Source organism: Podarcis raffonei, chromosome 3 (assembly GCF_027172205.1).
Source record: "Podarcis raffonei isolate rPodRaf1 chromosome 3, rPodRaf1.pri, whole genome shotgun sequence".
NCBI classification, from domain to species: domain Eukaryota; kingdom Metazoa; phylum Chordata; class Lepidosauria; order Squamata; family Lacertidae; genus Podarcis; species Podarcis raffonei.
The window spans coordinates 42088044-42104514 of record NC_070604.1 but is presented as its reverse complement, the minus strand read 5'-3'; the positions used below and the strand labels follow the sequence as shown (position 1 = coordinate 42104514).

Here is a 16471-nt window from a genome sequence, read left to right as displayed (position 1 = left end):
GTCTTCAGGACAGGTCCGGGAACAGAGGGGAAGGCGTGCAGCGCTTCTCCTCTGTTCCCAGGGCTTGCGGTGGGAGGAGGGTTTTTCCTCCCCACCGCCAACATTAAGAACAGCATTCTGAATGTTGGCGGTGGGAAGGAAAACCCTCCTCCCACCGCAAGTCTTCAGGACAGGTCCGGGAACAGAGGGGAAGGCGCGTTGCGCTTCTCCTCTGTCCCCGGACCTGTTCTGAAGGCTGGCGGTCCACCGCCAGCCTTCAGAACAGCCATCCGAAGGCTGGCGCGGGGAGAAGGGCTCTCCGCCCCACCGCCAGCCTTCGGAGGAGCCTTCCGAAGCCTGGCGGGGGGAGGAGGTCTCTCCGCCCCACCGCCAGCCTTCGGAGGAGCCTTCCGAAGCCTGGCGGGGGGAGGAGGTCTCTCCGCCCCACCGCCAGCCTTCGGAGGAGGTCCGAGGACAGTGGGGAAGACGCGCTGCGCTTCCCCGCTGTTCCCGGAGATTTCCCTATGGGCTTTCGTCTTGTGAAGGAAGCCGATAGGGAAATTCGTCTGGCGAAGCACCTCGAAAAACGGAAAACTCTTTCTTCTTGCGAGTTTTCCGTCTTGTGAGGCATTCGTCTTGCGAGGTACCACTGTAACTGATTTGGAAGTAGCTCATTTAGAGAATGCAAAAACAATAAATATGCAATAAAAGCTTTAGAAAGATATTGAATTCTTAATGGCTTTCAAAGAACTTCTCTTAGATATAACCAGTTCATATTAGTTTTATAAATACTTGATTTAGTATCAATTGTAAATAGAAATATAAACATTGACCTACATTAAAATACCTACAACTAAAGGAACAATTGGTAGACCTTCTGATTCACCAAATTAATCATTCTTGAAAGATATTGTTATAACTTTGATAAAGGAAATCTGCAGTAAAACATTATTCCATTCTTCCTTAATTAAGTTGCTTCCTAGCAATGTGATGCTTCAGAAAAAAGTCCTTTCACATCAGGAAAGGCTTGCATTATGTCCACAGAAAACTTAACTAATCTTGTGTGCCTAAACCCTGTTGGTAGTAGTTTGCGGCCTTATCAAGCTTTTATGAATATATATGATGCTGCCTTATACAAAGTCTTTGGGGCTTTTTAATTCTGAAAAAGGCAAGTATAATAGAGGCATACAAAATTATACACACTGGCAGAAAGTAGAATGTGAATGTTTTCTTCTTCTCCTAATACTAGAACTAAGTAAAGGGACCCCTGACCATTAGGTCCAGTCATGGACGACTCTGGGGTTGCGGCGCTCATCTCGCTTTATTGGCTGAGGGAGCCGGCATACAGCTTCCAGGTCATGTGGCCAGCATGACTAAGCCACTTCTGGTGAACCAGAGCAGCACACAGAAACACCGTTTACCTTCCCGCCAGAGCGGTACCTATTTATCTACTTGCACTTGACGTGCATTTGAACTGCTAGGTTGGCAGGAACTGGGACTGAGCAACGGGAGCTCACCCCATCGGGGAGATTCGAACCGCCTACCTTCCGATCGGCAAGCCCTCGGCTCTGTGGTTTAGACCACAGAGCCACGCACGTCCCTACTAGAACTAGGATTCAGCAAATGAAGATGGATGTGCAAAAGGAGGCATTTCCTCACACAGCATGTAATTAAAACTACAGAAATTTCTTTCACAACATGTAGTGGTGGCCACTAACTTGGAGGACTTTAAAATTCATGCATAAGACTATCAAAGGCTACTAGTCATGATGGTTATCTACTACCCCCAGTGTCAGAGGCAGTATGTCTCTGAATCCAAGTTGCTGGGAACACAAGAGGGAAGAGTGCTGTTGCACTCATGTCCTCCTGCTTATGGGCTTTTCCTAGTTATCTGTTTGGTTACAGTGAGAACAGGGTGCTGGACAAGGTGGTTTTGGTCTGATACCAAAGGACTCTTGTTATATTCTGAAGCCCGGTTATAGGTCCCGCTAGCTCTAGACAGCCTAATGTGACAGTGGATGGGTCTTTTTGAATGCTGTTACCCGAGAGACTTTAACTGGAAAGGGTAGGGATTGAACTTGCAACATTCCATGCACACCATATACACCTTAACACTGTTTAATCCTTTCTCCAGAAAGCTCCCCATCCGATACCCAGAGGATTCTTAATAACCATAGGAGACTAGATAAATGGTTATTTACAGAATTTAAAAAGGAATGGCATATGTTGGAAAGATACACAACGGCAAGGTTTTGGATGACCAAGGTTTATGATTCTGGGAACAAGTGCTCCTTCTCTGCCTCACCCCTCAAATCCTGGCTCATTATCTTGGCTTGTTAACTGACAGTAAACCAGAATCATCCTGTTCAGATATAATGGGAACTTGGGCTTACAGCAAGCCAAGAATGAAGCTGCTGTGTGAATGGAAGAACATTTGATCCAAATTCTCATTCCTGGCTTCATAAACCATGGTTCATCAACTTAAGAAATAGCTTGAACGCTGCCAGCAAATGGTAGTTTAAGATGATGCTAGTGATGTATCTTAAAATGAAATATCTAACGTAAGGAGACTTAGACTTGAATAGCTGTGTAGTATACAGTAGGCATACACTTCTATGTAACTTCTCCCCATGGGCTTATTATTGATTTTAGATAGTAGCAACTGATGACATTTGTAAAAGGAGAATGAAATATCATGCAATTCCACTCCATACCACCACATATTATTGTTAAAGTGTTCTACAGGGCAAGTCACTCATCTGACCAATGTCTTGAAAGATGCAACATATTAAACACAAGGCTGTGCATTAAGATCAGTGCCTGACTGAGTAACCCCTCAATACATGTGGAACCCATCTTCCAAGAATTGTTTCCTCACTCTCTACAGATTCGTAGCAGATTCATTTGTGTGTATAAAAATTAACACTACTCAGTTATCCTCTCACATCCTACAGCTTAGGGACTGCACATGGGTAAGGTAACGCTTAAAAAATGTAACATTTAGCTGATCAGCTATTTAGAAAGAGACAGAGGGTGCTTAATCCAGTTCTCCTGTCCACCAAACAGCCAATTTGGGGGACTCCCCCTCCCCACACCACCTTTGTGTCAGGGCACTGGTTCTGAGCTGTTGACACCTCAAATGTTGTTTTCCCTTCTATTATCTTGAGGCTTGCTTGGTGATGATACCAGAAAGCTAAGATCAGGATCAATCTTTGAGAAGGATCTTATTTGTAGCTTTGAGGAATGTTTCTGTAGATGTTGTAGAAAGTTGTAAGTTGACTCAAGCTTTCTTTCAATCACTCATAGTGAACAAAGCCCTTGCCTTCTATGAAATAATCCTAATTTTTGAAATAGATACACAGCATCAGAAACTACATTAGTGCTAGGCAGCTCGCTAGCCAGCTGTGTTGTAGCTTCTTAGCAGATTGGCTTAGCTTCATGACAGTAATTGCTATTAAGTAACTGTAGTGAAGTGAGGTAGGCAACTGCATTTAGGGGCAAAAGCCAATTGAAAGCAGTACTGTGAACTAAAAATTACAACTTTCCAAAGGTACAGGCCTTTAGCTATTAACTGACTTGTTGTTGCAGGGTTTTCAGACGATGAGTGTTATACTTTGTACATGTGTGTTTTTAAATAGTTTTGTTTTCAGTGCTGTTTTTAAAACGGTTATTTATTTGTTTTTAATATTTATATTTATTGTGTCTTTTAGTTGTAACTGTATTAATATATGCTGTGAGCAGCCTTGGGTCCCGCACTGGGCAAAAGGCAGCATGTAAATAAGATAAAATAAATAAAAATAATATGTATCTATTTAGAACTGCTAGTATGCAGGTTTGCTTATTAATAATCTGAGCCAAACTCAAGATCCTCTGGGATGAGAGTGTTTAGATTCAGCAGATCCCAGACTTTCTTTCTAAGCTTGGGCTTTGGTGGTGTAAGCTCCTCACCCTGGTTGGGCTGGAGATAAGGTGGTGGAACTTAGAACAACATAAGTCCCCCAAAAGGGATGATTGGGAGACAGGGCAAACAGAAACCTATTCCAAAACCTGTTCAGCCCCGTCATGTCACCTAGGGCCCACTCTTCAAAACTCATGTCCACACTCACCTGCCAGTTTAGTTGGCAACAATCCCTCCCAGAGGCTCCTAAATGCCATAACTTCCTGTAGTTAGGATTATTCTGCTAGTCCCCATCCACAATACTCACATGTCATGACTGAACTTCTAGGACTGAAATTACATGAAATGTCTAAGGGAAAATGTGCAAATGTTAATCCTGGACAATGTTTACATAATTAGCATTTAGAAGACCTTGATGCACACTTGTATGTAAAATTTAACACGAGAGACAAAATAGTAAAAAATAACTATATAGGAAGAGAGCCAGAGTAAGAAATATTAAAAAGGCTACGAAGGTCATTAAAAAAAATGTTTGCAAGACATCTCAACTACAGGCATCACCCCTCACATATATTTTCAGCACTACTTCCCACTACAGAATGTGACAATTTAGGATAACTTTAATTCCCTGACTATGTTTCAGGCCTTTGATTGTGCAACAAATAAATTCAAGAATCTACCCTCACATATTCTCAGTGTATTAGCCCTGGCAACTTGCCCATTGTACTTGTTCCTCATTACTGAAACTGCAAGTTGAAAAGTACAAAACAGGCAAGGCAAGAGATGTATTGCTCTGGGTTTTTGCAGAAATGTATTTGTGTAGTCATTTTAAACAACTTTTCATAACATTCCTCATTTCACCACTTTCCTCAACAGGGTGTGTGCCAGCAAAAACATTTATGCAAATATATTGATAATGCACTATAGGTGGGTCTGAAAATGGTACTGCATAACTTGAGTTATCAATCCATATTCATTAGAGGTCCTTTACTCATACTTTACTCATACTACTAGTATGTTAGTTATGATAAATATGTAGAAACATTGCTATTTCCTTTCGAAAATAAAGTATTTCCTGCTATTTTATTGTAACAGTTTGTTTAGATCCAAATGTGTTGTTCCACAAGCAGAAAGCATTTTCTGCTCATGGAAGGGCTATTTCTGACATAGCATTGTGTGAAAGAAAGTGCAACATAGTTAGTGCAAATCATTGCACAACCACTTGTGAAAGAGAGTTTGCTATATCTCTCTGGTTTCCATTGGTTGGCATTAGAGATAGCATGAGCGTCACTCTCAACTTCTATGAATGGAAGGGGGAATTTGATTCTTAAGGATTCCTTAAACCTCTGCTCCAGAGGATTGTGAAACCTTTCAAAAAGCATGGAAGGTGGCTCAGGTTGACTGCAGAAGGAGGGAGAAGTAGGTGAAAATCACATTTTTTCCCCTTTACATTTGCAAGAGCCTCTAGTAGAATAAAGGCCCTTGCAGATGTGGAAGGGCACCTTTGCATCTAGCTCCAAATCTTCCAGAAATGCTTATAAGTTTAAATCACACATTTGGAAATCAAGCCCTAATGGATAAGGTGTGAGAAGCTCCCCATTGGAAAGCAAACCTTAATGGCTGGGGTGCAAAGAGTTCTGCATTGCAGAGTGAATATTGCAATGCAGAAATATTTGCACCCTAGCACTTAGAGCTTGCTTTGCATTGGGGAACACCTCTTAAACAACATGGGCCCCCCAATCTCCCTATAATTGATCATATGCCTAGATGCAGCACTTATACACTACAGTATGGACCATACTTTGTTTGCATACTGTGGTGTACCTCCAGGTACTTTGTTCCATGAAGTTTTCAAACAGTTCATGAAACAATAATAAGCATAGTTGTTCCACTCATGTTTCTTTGGATCCATCCCCCAAAGTGTTTCTCGGCCTTAATAAAAACATTTTCCTTTGGGGCAATGCCGTTGATATTTCTCACAATTTCCTGTCTTACTGGAAAAAATGTACATACAATGATATGCAGTTAATTATATCTATTTCTAATATTCCAGAAATACTACAGTCAGTTTTATCGACATTTGTTTTAAATACAGCAAATATTTTTATTGTCAAATATTTTTCTAAAGAAGGAAAGAGTTTCATAAACTGCTACTAAAGGTCTTTCAATTTCTCTGTAAAATATGGTGTTGCATCTACCATGGGGAAAACAAATCTTTGTAAGTTTCCTGAAACTCAGCAACCCTACAGTTATGAAAGGAATGCCAAACATTCATTTTCAGAAAGTTAAATTAAAACCATGTTACTACCACCTGTAATTATAACATGATTTTGTAAAATTAAAACCATAACGTCACTAGTTAGACTACATCGTTACATATTTTAAATAGCTATTTTATTCTGAAAAGGGGAATCTTACTTGTGTAGGACAAACCTCATTATAACAGAAGCAGTTCACAAAGAACCTATTACATCTCAATGACAGTGGAACTAAAATATTTCTCTTTAAGGATAATGCAACTCGACACAAATGCAGGAATTTCAAAATATACTACTGGAGACTGTGTGAGAGATTTCAGAAATACATTTTTCTAGCAAAGAAAACAATAACATTACTGGGACTTAGCACAATGCACTGCTGAGATATCACTGATAATAAGCTGTTCCAATTAAAAGAACGAACAAACCTCAACATCCTCTATTCTAAATGTACAATACCAAAATAATTCTAAGACTTCTGTAGAAGAAAGAACAACTTGCATGCAAAACAAAAGCCAATGATCTTATTGCAGAGAAATAATTTTAAAATGATAGAACTGCACCCTCTGCTTGTATTTTTAGTGTGTTATACTGGTGATAATAGAAATGTCAGTGTTTCTGCATGTGAATTCAATCAACAGCATTACTGTGGGATATGTAATACAAAAAAGGAAAGCCTTTATAGTCACAATAATCTTTCTTCTAATTAAAAACTAATTTCTTTCAGAGTAAGTAACATTGAAATACAGATCCAATATCAATAGATCGTAATTCATACACATATAAGCAACCATAAAAAGAGCAGGATAAACTTGCAAATCTTATTAGCAGTGCCTATTAAGGCCTTTATTCACATTCTACATCTTAAATATAAGGCTCCAGAGTAACTGAAAAATATAGTACTTTATTAAAAGATTGATTAAATTAAAACCTTCATGCAATTCTATAATGTAAAATAAAAGTATCAGGTTCAAATGGGGGCCACAAAAATAGTAGGAAAATGAAATGGTGAAGATGCTAAAACAGAAAAGCTTGTAGTACAAAATCACTTCAGTTCTAACTTAATATTAATCCTGTATTAATCTGTTACTCATCTCAGGATGACATGTGTACCTTCTAGATATCAATTTTTCTAATTCCATAAATAACTAAAAGCAGTGTGGGACTTGCTGCAAATCATACCTTCATACATTTTCCAGATATACGGTTTCTTTTTTTGTGATATGATGCAAAAGACTACTGTAGCAATTGCTCTTGCAATGCAATCATATTCAAGTTTACTCAGAAGGAAGACCCACCGATAGTAGGGCTTATTTCGGGGTAAGTTGGTGTAGGATTGCAGTCTTACTACAGTTCCAGTTTTGTGCTGAAATAAGCATATATGCAGCCTCTTTTGTGAGCTGGGGCCTTAATAACTTGACTCATAAAATAATTAATACAACATATTATTTACTTGATTATTTACTTGAAAACTACATACCTTATTTTAGTTCAAAGCTGCAACTTCGGAGAGAGGAAATCATTTTAGGTTAGCATAGTTTGAGCATCTCTAGAACATATCACTGTAGCTTTACTGTATTTGATGAGCAGTTTTTAACTGATTTGCACTAATTGCTTAAATGTCCGCTTTTTTATTCTTTTTTGGAATACAAAAATTGCCCTATGCCCAACTTTCAATCCCAAAACATTGATACATTACATAACAAATGCTGACCACTGTTTATTCTGATAAAATTCAAACTGTAACACATCATGCCTCTAAAGACACTTCCCTAAGATGGAAATAAACACTTTAGGCAGGTGAGCCCTGTTCATTACCTAAATACAGCATGAAACACAAAATGTAAATGTAACAATTAATCATGCGATAACCCTTCTGTATGTTATCGATCCAGCTGTAAATTACCTCAAGTCCAGCCATAGGTTGCATCCATTTTCACCCTTTTCACTTGTCTGCTTTCATAATAATATTGCTGTCTTAACCCGCAGTCTCCCACTATCTAAGTAATAAACCAGGGCAAACGCAAATGTTGACATTGCACCTTTTAATAACACCAGGAAGTCATTTCATGCTCCTCTTTAAGCCAGAGGGAGAGAGTCAATAACAAAGGAAAAGCTGTAAGAGACAAGGCGTAGGAAAAATATATATACATTTTTATTTCTTCCTTACACACACATACATATATACACACGCTCGCCCACCCCTAATGAGTAACACTTAGGAAAGAGAAAGAAAACAAACCAAAACCACGCATGACATTGCAACTTACAAGCAGATGGGAATCTGTAGCATTTAAAGGCGACAAGGAGGCATGTGGAAGAAGAGAGAAAGCCTGGAGAGGACGGGCCCGACCTGCTCACCCCCCTCCCCCAGTAGGCCCTGGCACGGCGAGGGCCGAGAGGAGCCTCTCACGCCCGCCTCGCCCAGTGGGGCCTGCGGTCCCTGGGGGCATTTTTTTTTTGCCTCATTCGGTTCCTAGTTCGGCTACATTGAAACTGAGCAACTTCCAGCGCCACCGCCGCCAAAGGGCCTCTCGCGCTCTCGCGCACAACCCCCCCTTCCATCGCTCCTCCCGCCTCCGCGCGCGCCGTATCCCTCCGCCGCCGAGGCCTCCCAGCCCTTCTCTTACAGAGAAAGCGCCTTTCAGCCGAAGCTGCCCGCCCACCCATCCACACCCCGCCTCTGCCCGCTCGCTCCGACATCTTCGCTCGGCTTTCCCCCACTAGTCCGGAGCGAGCTCCAGCTCGAGCGCGTTGTTTTGTGTGGGGAGGAGGAGGAGGAGGGGAAAAAGAGAGAGGCAGGGCTCTCTAGGGCGGGGAGCGCAATACCACCACCACCCAACCCCGGGGAAGGCGACCTGAGGGAAAGGGAGTGAAGGGGGTTGGGGGGGGCGTGTGCGTGTTTGTGTGTGTGTGCGCGCGCGCCCTGAGGGGAGGGGGCTGGGACTCTTTGTCTCGGCGGAGGGATCGCGTTCTCTTCGCCTCCCTCCCGCTCGCTCGCTCGCTCGCGCCCGAAGCTGGCTGGCTGGCTGGCTGGCTGACGAGAGCGGCAGCAGCAGCAGCAGCAGCAGCGCTTGGGTTGGCGGCGGGTTTTGCTGCGAGTTGTTGTTTCCTCCTCCTCCTCCTGCTGCCGCCGCCGCCGCCGCCGCTACTGCCGCCCGAGGCTTGAATGGTGGAGCCGAGCGCCTCGCTGCTGCGGCTGTTGCCGCCGAACAAACAGTGACAGCTCCCGGGCGAGCGCCGTCGTCGTCTTCGGCTCTCAGGGCCCCGCCGCCGGGGGAGCTCGGCCTCAGCCAGCCGGGCTCCTCTCGCTCGCCATGTCCGGGGACGGCGGCGGCGGAGGCGGCGGGAGCAACAACAGCGGCAGGCACACGGCGGAGCTGCGAGCGGGTAAGTGAGGGGCCGGGCTGCCGCCTCCTCCTCCAAGGCCGTGTTTCTCTCCCCCCCCTTCCTCTCACGGCGCGTGTTCGCCTTTCTCAACCCCCCCGTTTTCGCCCTTCTTCCCACCCCCCCTGCAGAGCTCTATTTCCTCATCGCCCGCTTTCTGGAGAACGGACCCTGCGAGGAAGCGGCTCAGGTAAGCGCGCTGGCGCCGGGGTCTGGGCCTGCGGGGTGGGCTGCCGCCGCCGCCGCCTCCTCCGGCTTCTGACGGCCCTCCTTCCGCTCCTCTTTTGTTGCTCCCGCAGGTCCTGATCCGAGAAGTCGCCGAGAAGGAGGTAAGCGCTGCGAGCGCCTTCCAGCCCGGCGCTCTCCATCCGCCTCAGCGCCGGCGGCTGCAACGGCCTCGCCTCCTCCCCTCCCCTTTCCTCCGCCATCCCGGGCGGGCGGGCGCTGCTGGGGCGTCGGGAGGGGGGTGGGGTGGGGGGGGCGGCTAGGAGCCCTCGGTGACCGGGGGTGTGTGTCTTTTTTTCTCCCCCCAGTTGCTTCCTAAGCGCACGGACTGGACGGGGAAGGAGCATCCCAGGAGCTACGAGAGCCTAGTAAGAGAAGCGGCCGGTCGGCGTGGTTGCGATGTGATGTACTAGGGAAAGTTTGTGAGCAGCCCTTTAAAAATTGAATTTCCCGCAATTTTTTTTTAAAGCAACTTAAAAAAAAAATAGGGGCCAGTTTTTAAGCTCCCGGTTTTTGCTTCCTGGACGTGGCGGTGTGTGTTGTTTATAAGAAAGCAGATGGTGCCTCCGAAGTCAGAAATCTGGGGTCCCCGAGTTAGGGTAAATAATAATAATCCTACTAATGCGAGAGCCCTAGAGTCACTATGCTAGAAATAAAGGTACGTCATGGATGTTGTGCGGGGAAAGCGAGAGAACAGGGAGGGGAGGAGCGAGCAGGAATTGCTTGCGAGAGACAGGCAGGCCTGTAGGAGATGGGGGCGCTCTATTCCATGCAGTCTCGTTTCACATACACAATGGGGCTGAGCAGATATTGAGCAACTGTAAGCAGGCTTTATTCAGGGAAGCCCCACAACTTCCTTAAGCTTTTATCTTTTGCTTGGAACATAACTAATAAAAGCTGCTTTGTGGTTGTAGTCTCAGTCAGTATATGCATACAGTAATCTGCTCTTTGTGTCCGAGTTCTGGTAATGTGGAATTTCAGAGCAGAACGTTAGTTTTAAATAGCGTTCTGTTAGGCAGTGGCAACTTTGTGGACTAGCGTGCTGTTTTATGGAACAATTATTGTGCGTTCATATATCACTTTGGTTGCAGAATTTGTTTTTTTCTGTCCTTCATGTCATTCTGCTTGTCAGTTTTAGGTGGGCTTTGTTTTCTACTCTTGATTAAAGGAGTGCTTGCTTTAAAACAAGTCAGGCTAAGCTAGAAGAGGCACTCAGATCTGGGTTTTTTTGGGAGGAAGTTCAAAGTAGCATTTAAGATGCCTGCAGGATATATTTTACTGCCCACCCTTTTCAGGCCAAGTAGCAGGTGGGTGAAGAGTTGTAGATCAGGAAAACAGTACAGAGGTGAGAGCTGAACATCTTTTCTAGCAATTTCACTCCTTCACATAGCTGCTTGTAAAATGTGTGAGAGAGAAATCTGTGAGAAATCTGATCATTTAGCCTTCAGTGGTTTTACTAGTTGTGTCTAAATCAACATTTCTCAAACTTCTAATAATTAGGACACACTTTTTATGAGCTAAAATTCGAATTGTGCCATCATTTGTACACTCCCCAAACCATACTTTCATAGTATATTGGAATAAGAATTATCCACTTAAAGAACTGTTCATCTTGTGTGTGTTTATTTGAGTGAGTGATCTGGTATGCCTCCCTGACTGAAAGCAAGCAGGGCCAGAACAGTGACTCATACAGGACAGGCACAGCTAGCTGCAACATCCAAGGGCAGGTAGTTCTGCTTTGTTTCTCAGCAGGAGTGACTGAATGATAATCACACCCAAAATTTCCAGTGCCCAGTGAAGTCTTTATTATAAGGGCATAAGGCCAAAGCAGTAGATTATGCAGAGTTGCAGTGGTCTGCCTCTTTTCTGAGTGGGCACTATTGGCTCACAGAAGCTTTTAAAGTATTTTTGACATTCTAACAGTTTCTCATGCAATGTGAGTTTTGGCATGGTCCTGGATATTTTTAATATGCTAGTAGTTTAGATCAGTAAGCTGGAAATGTTTAGTGAACGATAAATGACTTGTTTTCAAGTCAATCTTTGGCTTTACTTGCATGTTAAAACTACTACAGTCAGAATGTTCTTCTTTATACATCCATTGCAGCATGTGAGTGATATCCCTGGAGAGATAGCTCTCGAGTGCTTATGTTTTCCAGTGTTGTTAATAGTTGAATGAGGCACAAAGGCACATGGAAGGCAGCAGTGTCTTTGGAAAGTAAAGTTTATGTATAATCACCTTATTTTTTTAAAAAAATAAACAAGTGTGAAGTCCTGGATTTTTTTTTATTTCTTGGCTCCCCCCCCAAAAAAAGTTATGAAGCCAGAAATGTCTCTAGGCTCCTAGTTACCAGTACAATAGCAGACTTTTATAACGGCACAACATGATTTGAGGTCATGTTTGTAAAGTTCACTTTTCACAAATTCCTAAAGTGCTTTGACTTGACGCTGAAAGAAGAGATGAGGTGAGGAATCATAGGAGTGGACTCCTTAAAGAGGAATCAATACGCCTACAGTTATTTAACTCTTCTTTCAGTACAGAATTGAAGTGCTTTTAAGAATTTGGACTCCAGCTCTTCTCAGTCGCAGCTGAGGAGCTCATGGGGATAATGAGAGTTGCCGCTTTGAGACTCCTTTGGGTAGTGATAAAGCGGGATATCAAATCCAAACTCTTCTTCTTCTCCAGCAGTATATGGAGGGCTCAGGTTCTCCATCCCTGCTTTAGATCAATGTAACTTAATTTTAAATACTGTAGTGTTGATGAATTAAATGTTCTGCATTCCCAAAGTTATATCCATGTTGAACATAAAAACGCTGAATGAAATTGCTTGTATGTTTCACTTTCTAAGTCAACAGCCAAAATCTGTAGTCTAAGCAGATTACTGGTACATGGACTCTTATTACAAGCAAAACAGTTACCACATATTCAGCCAGCAGTGCCCAGCTCTACCAGTATGAAATAGCAGAATTAAAATAGTGTTAAGCAAAATTGACCTGTAACACACCTAACTGGTTTTTTTCCAATTGCATCAGTTCTCAATCATTCATGTTGCAATGAAACAGTTCTAGCAACACCATAGAGAAGACACTGGTTGGGATGGCTTGGTGCCATTGCAGACAGCCAGTTAGATAATTCCCAATCGTAGCCAGTGACCAGGACTGAAACCATAGGTTAGAGTTTTACAATATTAAATGAAGGACGAAAGTCCAAATTCTATTCTTCGCAATTGATGCCAGTTATTCTTCTTACTAAGGACGATTTTTGCATTGCTTAATAAGAAGAAAACTCTGTGATGTACATAATAAAATTATCAGCAAAACAGATAAAATAAACAAGAAGTTGTTAAACACACATAGATAACTAAATTATATGTCTGGGTAGGCTTGCTGAAGTAAAGTTTGTCCCATGCTCACTCTGGATTTGAAGTTGAGCCCAGTTTAATTTTTGTTACAGTGAAATTTGTGGATACCTACATTAAAATACATTATTTCTACATTGTAAAAGTATGTGTGTGCGTGTTAGAGAATGAATGAGAAGGAGGAGGCACAGTCTTTCAAGAAAAAATAGACTAAAGTGAAGGGTTAGTCAGTGGCTGATGCAGTATTGGGATCTAATCTGGCTCCTGATAGACTGTATTGATTTTTTAAAAAAATAGAATAATCTTATATTTATTTTAAATTGAGTAATACAGAAGCAAGGATGAAGTTAGCCTTTCCTTATAAATCTGATACACACATTACTAATCACATGAATTCTTGCTAGCCTGTCTGTTTGCACATTCTACATACTAATTTGTGTCATATTAACTGCTTGAAGAAAGATAAATAATCAGACCTTAAAATTAAAAAAATAAAACCCCTTCCTTCTCTGACAAGGGTTATTCTTAACTGTAGCAGGCAGCCTGACAAGTAAGTGTTGTCAACTCAAATGAATAAATTCAGTAGTCATTGGGATTAGAATCCTGTTTCTCATTTGGAGACTTCCTAAACACCCTCAGCTTATTCCTGGATCCCTGAGGTTTTGGGTGATGTTGTTCACGTTCAAACCATAGCTCTGTGGGTAAAGCATGTAGCTTAAGGCCTCAGGTTCGTGTGTGTCTGGAGACAAATCTTGAAGACACTGGAGGGAGCTATGCTGGTCAATATGTTTGGATTTAACAAGTGATCCAACACAGTATTATTGACTCCTTACACCATTAGTCCCTTTCTTCCTCATCTTTCCACTGCTGTCCACTTGTATAGTTTTTGGTTAATTTCTTGTACATGGCTATCGTTTTCTAAAGGTTCTAGATTCAGGTAGGTAGCCGTGTAAGGTCCAGTAGCACCTTAAGGTAAAGGTACCCCTGCCCGTACGGGCCAGTCGTGTCCGACTCTGGGGTTGTGCGCCCATCTCACTTAAGAGGCCGGGGGCCAGCGCTGTCTGGAGACACTTCCGGGTCACGTGGCCAGCATGACAAAGCTGCATCTGGCGAGCCAGCACAGCACACGGAAACGCTGTTTACCTTCCCGCCAGTAAGCGGTCCCTATTTATCTACTTGCACCCGGGGGTGCTTTCGAACTGCTAGGTTGGCAGGCGCTGGGACCGAGCAGTGGGAGTGCACCCCGTCGCGGGGATTCGAACCGCCGACCTTTCGATCGGCAAGTCCTAGGCACTGAGGCTTTTACCCACAGCGCCACCCGCATCTCAGTAGCACCTTAGAGACCAACTAAGTTTGTTCTTGGTATGAGCTTTCGTGTGCATGCACACGTCTTCAGATACAATGAAACAGAAGTCACCAGACCTTTATATATAGTGAGAGGGTGGAGAGGGGCATTACTCAGAAGGGTGGTGGGAATGGGTGATTGGCTGATAGGTGTGGTAAACCTGTTGGTCTTACAGGAAAAAGCAAGGGATGAGATGGCCAAAAATAGCTTTATCATGTATAATGAGATAAGAATCCAATGTCTCTATTCAGACCAGGTCTCTTCATTAGTTTTCTAAAGTTGCTGCCTTCATGGCGTAGTGGACCCCTGCTGTTAATTCTTGGTTGCTGAATGAACAACACTGCATGTTTTATTGGGCATATGGTCAGTAATACCAGAAGTGGCTTTCGGGGACTGCTTAGCCATTTCTTTAGAATCTTCCCTCTGCTTAATTCAGTGGGTTCACTGGGTTACTGATCGCTGCACTTCTGTGTTGCATTGTGAACATATTAGATGTGTGTTTTAAGTATAAAACATGTGTTTTGGGCGCCTTTAACCAAGTATCCCCTCCTTCTCAAGTGTTAATGTATGTTTACATTCTCAAGGTGATTGCTATTAGTAGTTTCACTTCTCCACCTGCGCTTTCCGCAGTCCTTTTTGAAAGTCCAAACTTAGGTTCTTTGATGCTACTTGTACAAGGGATAGTAGAGATGCCTTTTGGGTTGGTTGTATCTATGGGTGGAGTACTTGGTCCTCTCATGGTAATTTATGCTGTCCTTCCTTCTTTTTCTGAAGCCTCCCAGGGGCTTGTGGTGGTTTGTCTATGGAACTTTTTTTTACTCACTATTATTTTTATGGTGGTAGTTTGTTTTTTATGAACTGCTGTGAGATCTTCATATGCCTTAAGTTGTGTGCATGGTTTGTGGTGCAGAATTGCATTGTTGCAGTTGCAGAATTGGAGTTTTTAGTAGCTGTTCATGTCTGCAAAGTGGAGAAGGTAATGCTGTGTCCATTTCTCATCACCAGTTTGTCTTCCACTCAGTGATCCTGTTGTGTATTTCTTGTTGCTTGCATTCAGTATTCACGATCAATTTTTCCATAATGTTGCAGAGTGTGGAGCAGAGTAGTGATATCTGTGTTCCCCATCCTCTGCCTGCAATTCAGATGCGACTGTGTAGCGTTGACTTATCGTGGCAATGTGTGCTGGTATTTGTTTTTAGTTGTGGTTCTTCATAAATATGTGTTACCTGTTGATAAAACATTGCTTCTATTTTCATAGCAGAAGCATTGTAAGATACATTGAATCTGCAAGAACTGAAGTTGAGAAGGGATCTATGTAAAGTTTATGCAATAGAAATCCAGACCTGTTAGATGCTCAAAAAGGGATGTGCAGAATTGAACTGTAATATACTTTTTTTCTGGAGCTGCATGTGTGTTTTGATGTTCACAAATACCTCCTGTAGGAATAAGCTTTCCAGTCATTTCAGTGGAAGGCACAGCAGTTTATGAGTATCAGTAATGTTTGCTTCTTTTGAATTGAGCTTTAGAAAACCCTACTGGTATGAGAACCCTGCTTGTTCATTGAAGCTCCTGTGCCTGTGAGATGTTACTAGACTTGGGAATTACTTGCTAGCATGCTTTTAATGTGCCACTTAATGTATTGGATTCCTATTGCTCACTGAGGTTTCTGAGTACTTCGGCAGTTTTCCTGTTCTTCCATAAACTGGAAGGATATGTTTAGTTGTCTGAAAAAATAGGTAAGTGTAAGAACATAAGAAGCCTTGCTGGCTCAAAGGCCCATATAGTCCAGGACCCTGTTCACATAGTAGCCAACGAGATTCCTATGGGAAGCCTGCAGCAACACTCCTGCCACTTGTGTTCCCCGTCAACTGGCATTCAGAGGCCTGCCACCTGATACTAGAGAAAAAAATTCAATCTTGGGAATTCCAATGATTTAAATAACTATCTGATAAAGCTATATGTCCCAAGTGTAGAATGCAAATCTAGACACTGCCAAATGCTTCTAAACATTGCTTCCCTAACT

At 42.9% G+C, this 16471-nt stretch overlaps 1 protein-coding gene and 1 long non-coding RNA gene across 9 annotated transcripts in view; one reads left to right on the top strand and one right to left on the bottom strand.

Moving 5' to 3' along the window:
* Positions 1–6911: 6911 nt before the first annotated feature.
* Positions 6912–9034, bottom strand: LOC128410277 (uncharacterized). The gene is made up of 3 exons (XR_008329443.1): positions 8406–9034; positions 8042–8251; positions 6912–7638 (listed from the first exon to the last, which is right to left on the bottom strand). It is a non-coding gene; the product is annotated as an uncharacterized LOC128410277 (long non-coding RNA).
* Positions 9035–9294: 260 nt separating this feature from the next.
* The window catches only part of PHIP (pleckstrin homology domain interacting protein), a 60171-nt gene continuing 52994 nt past the window's right edge, over positions 9295–16471 (top strand). For 3 of the 8 annotated variants that reach the window (XM_053381326.1, XM_053381327.1, XM_053381323.1), the window contains exons 1-4: positions 9330–9525; positions 9654–9712; positions 9822–9851; positions 10056–10115. In XM_053381326.1, the coding sequence (XP_053237301.1) occupies positions 9453–9525; positions 9654–9712; positions 9822–9851; positions 10056–10115 (222 nt within the window). In that variant the 5' untranslated portion in view covers positions 9330–9452. Of the gene's footprint in view, positions 9526–9653; positions 9713–9821; positions 9852–10055; positions 10116–16471 lie in introns of all 8 variants that reach the window. The other 5 variants (XM_053381329.1, XM_053381324.1, XM_053381331.1 and 2 more) reach the window with 4 other exon arrangements.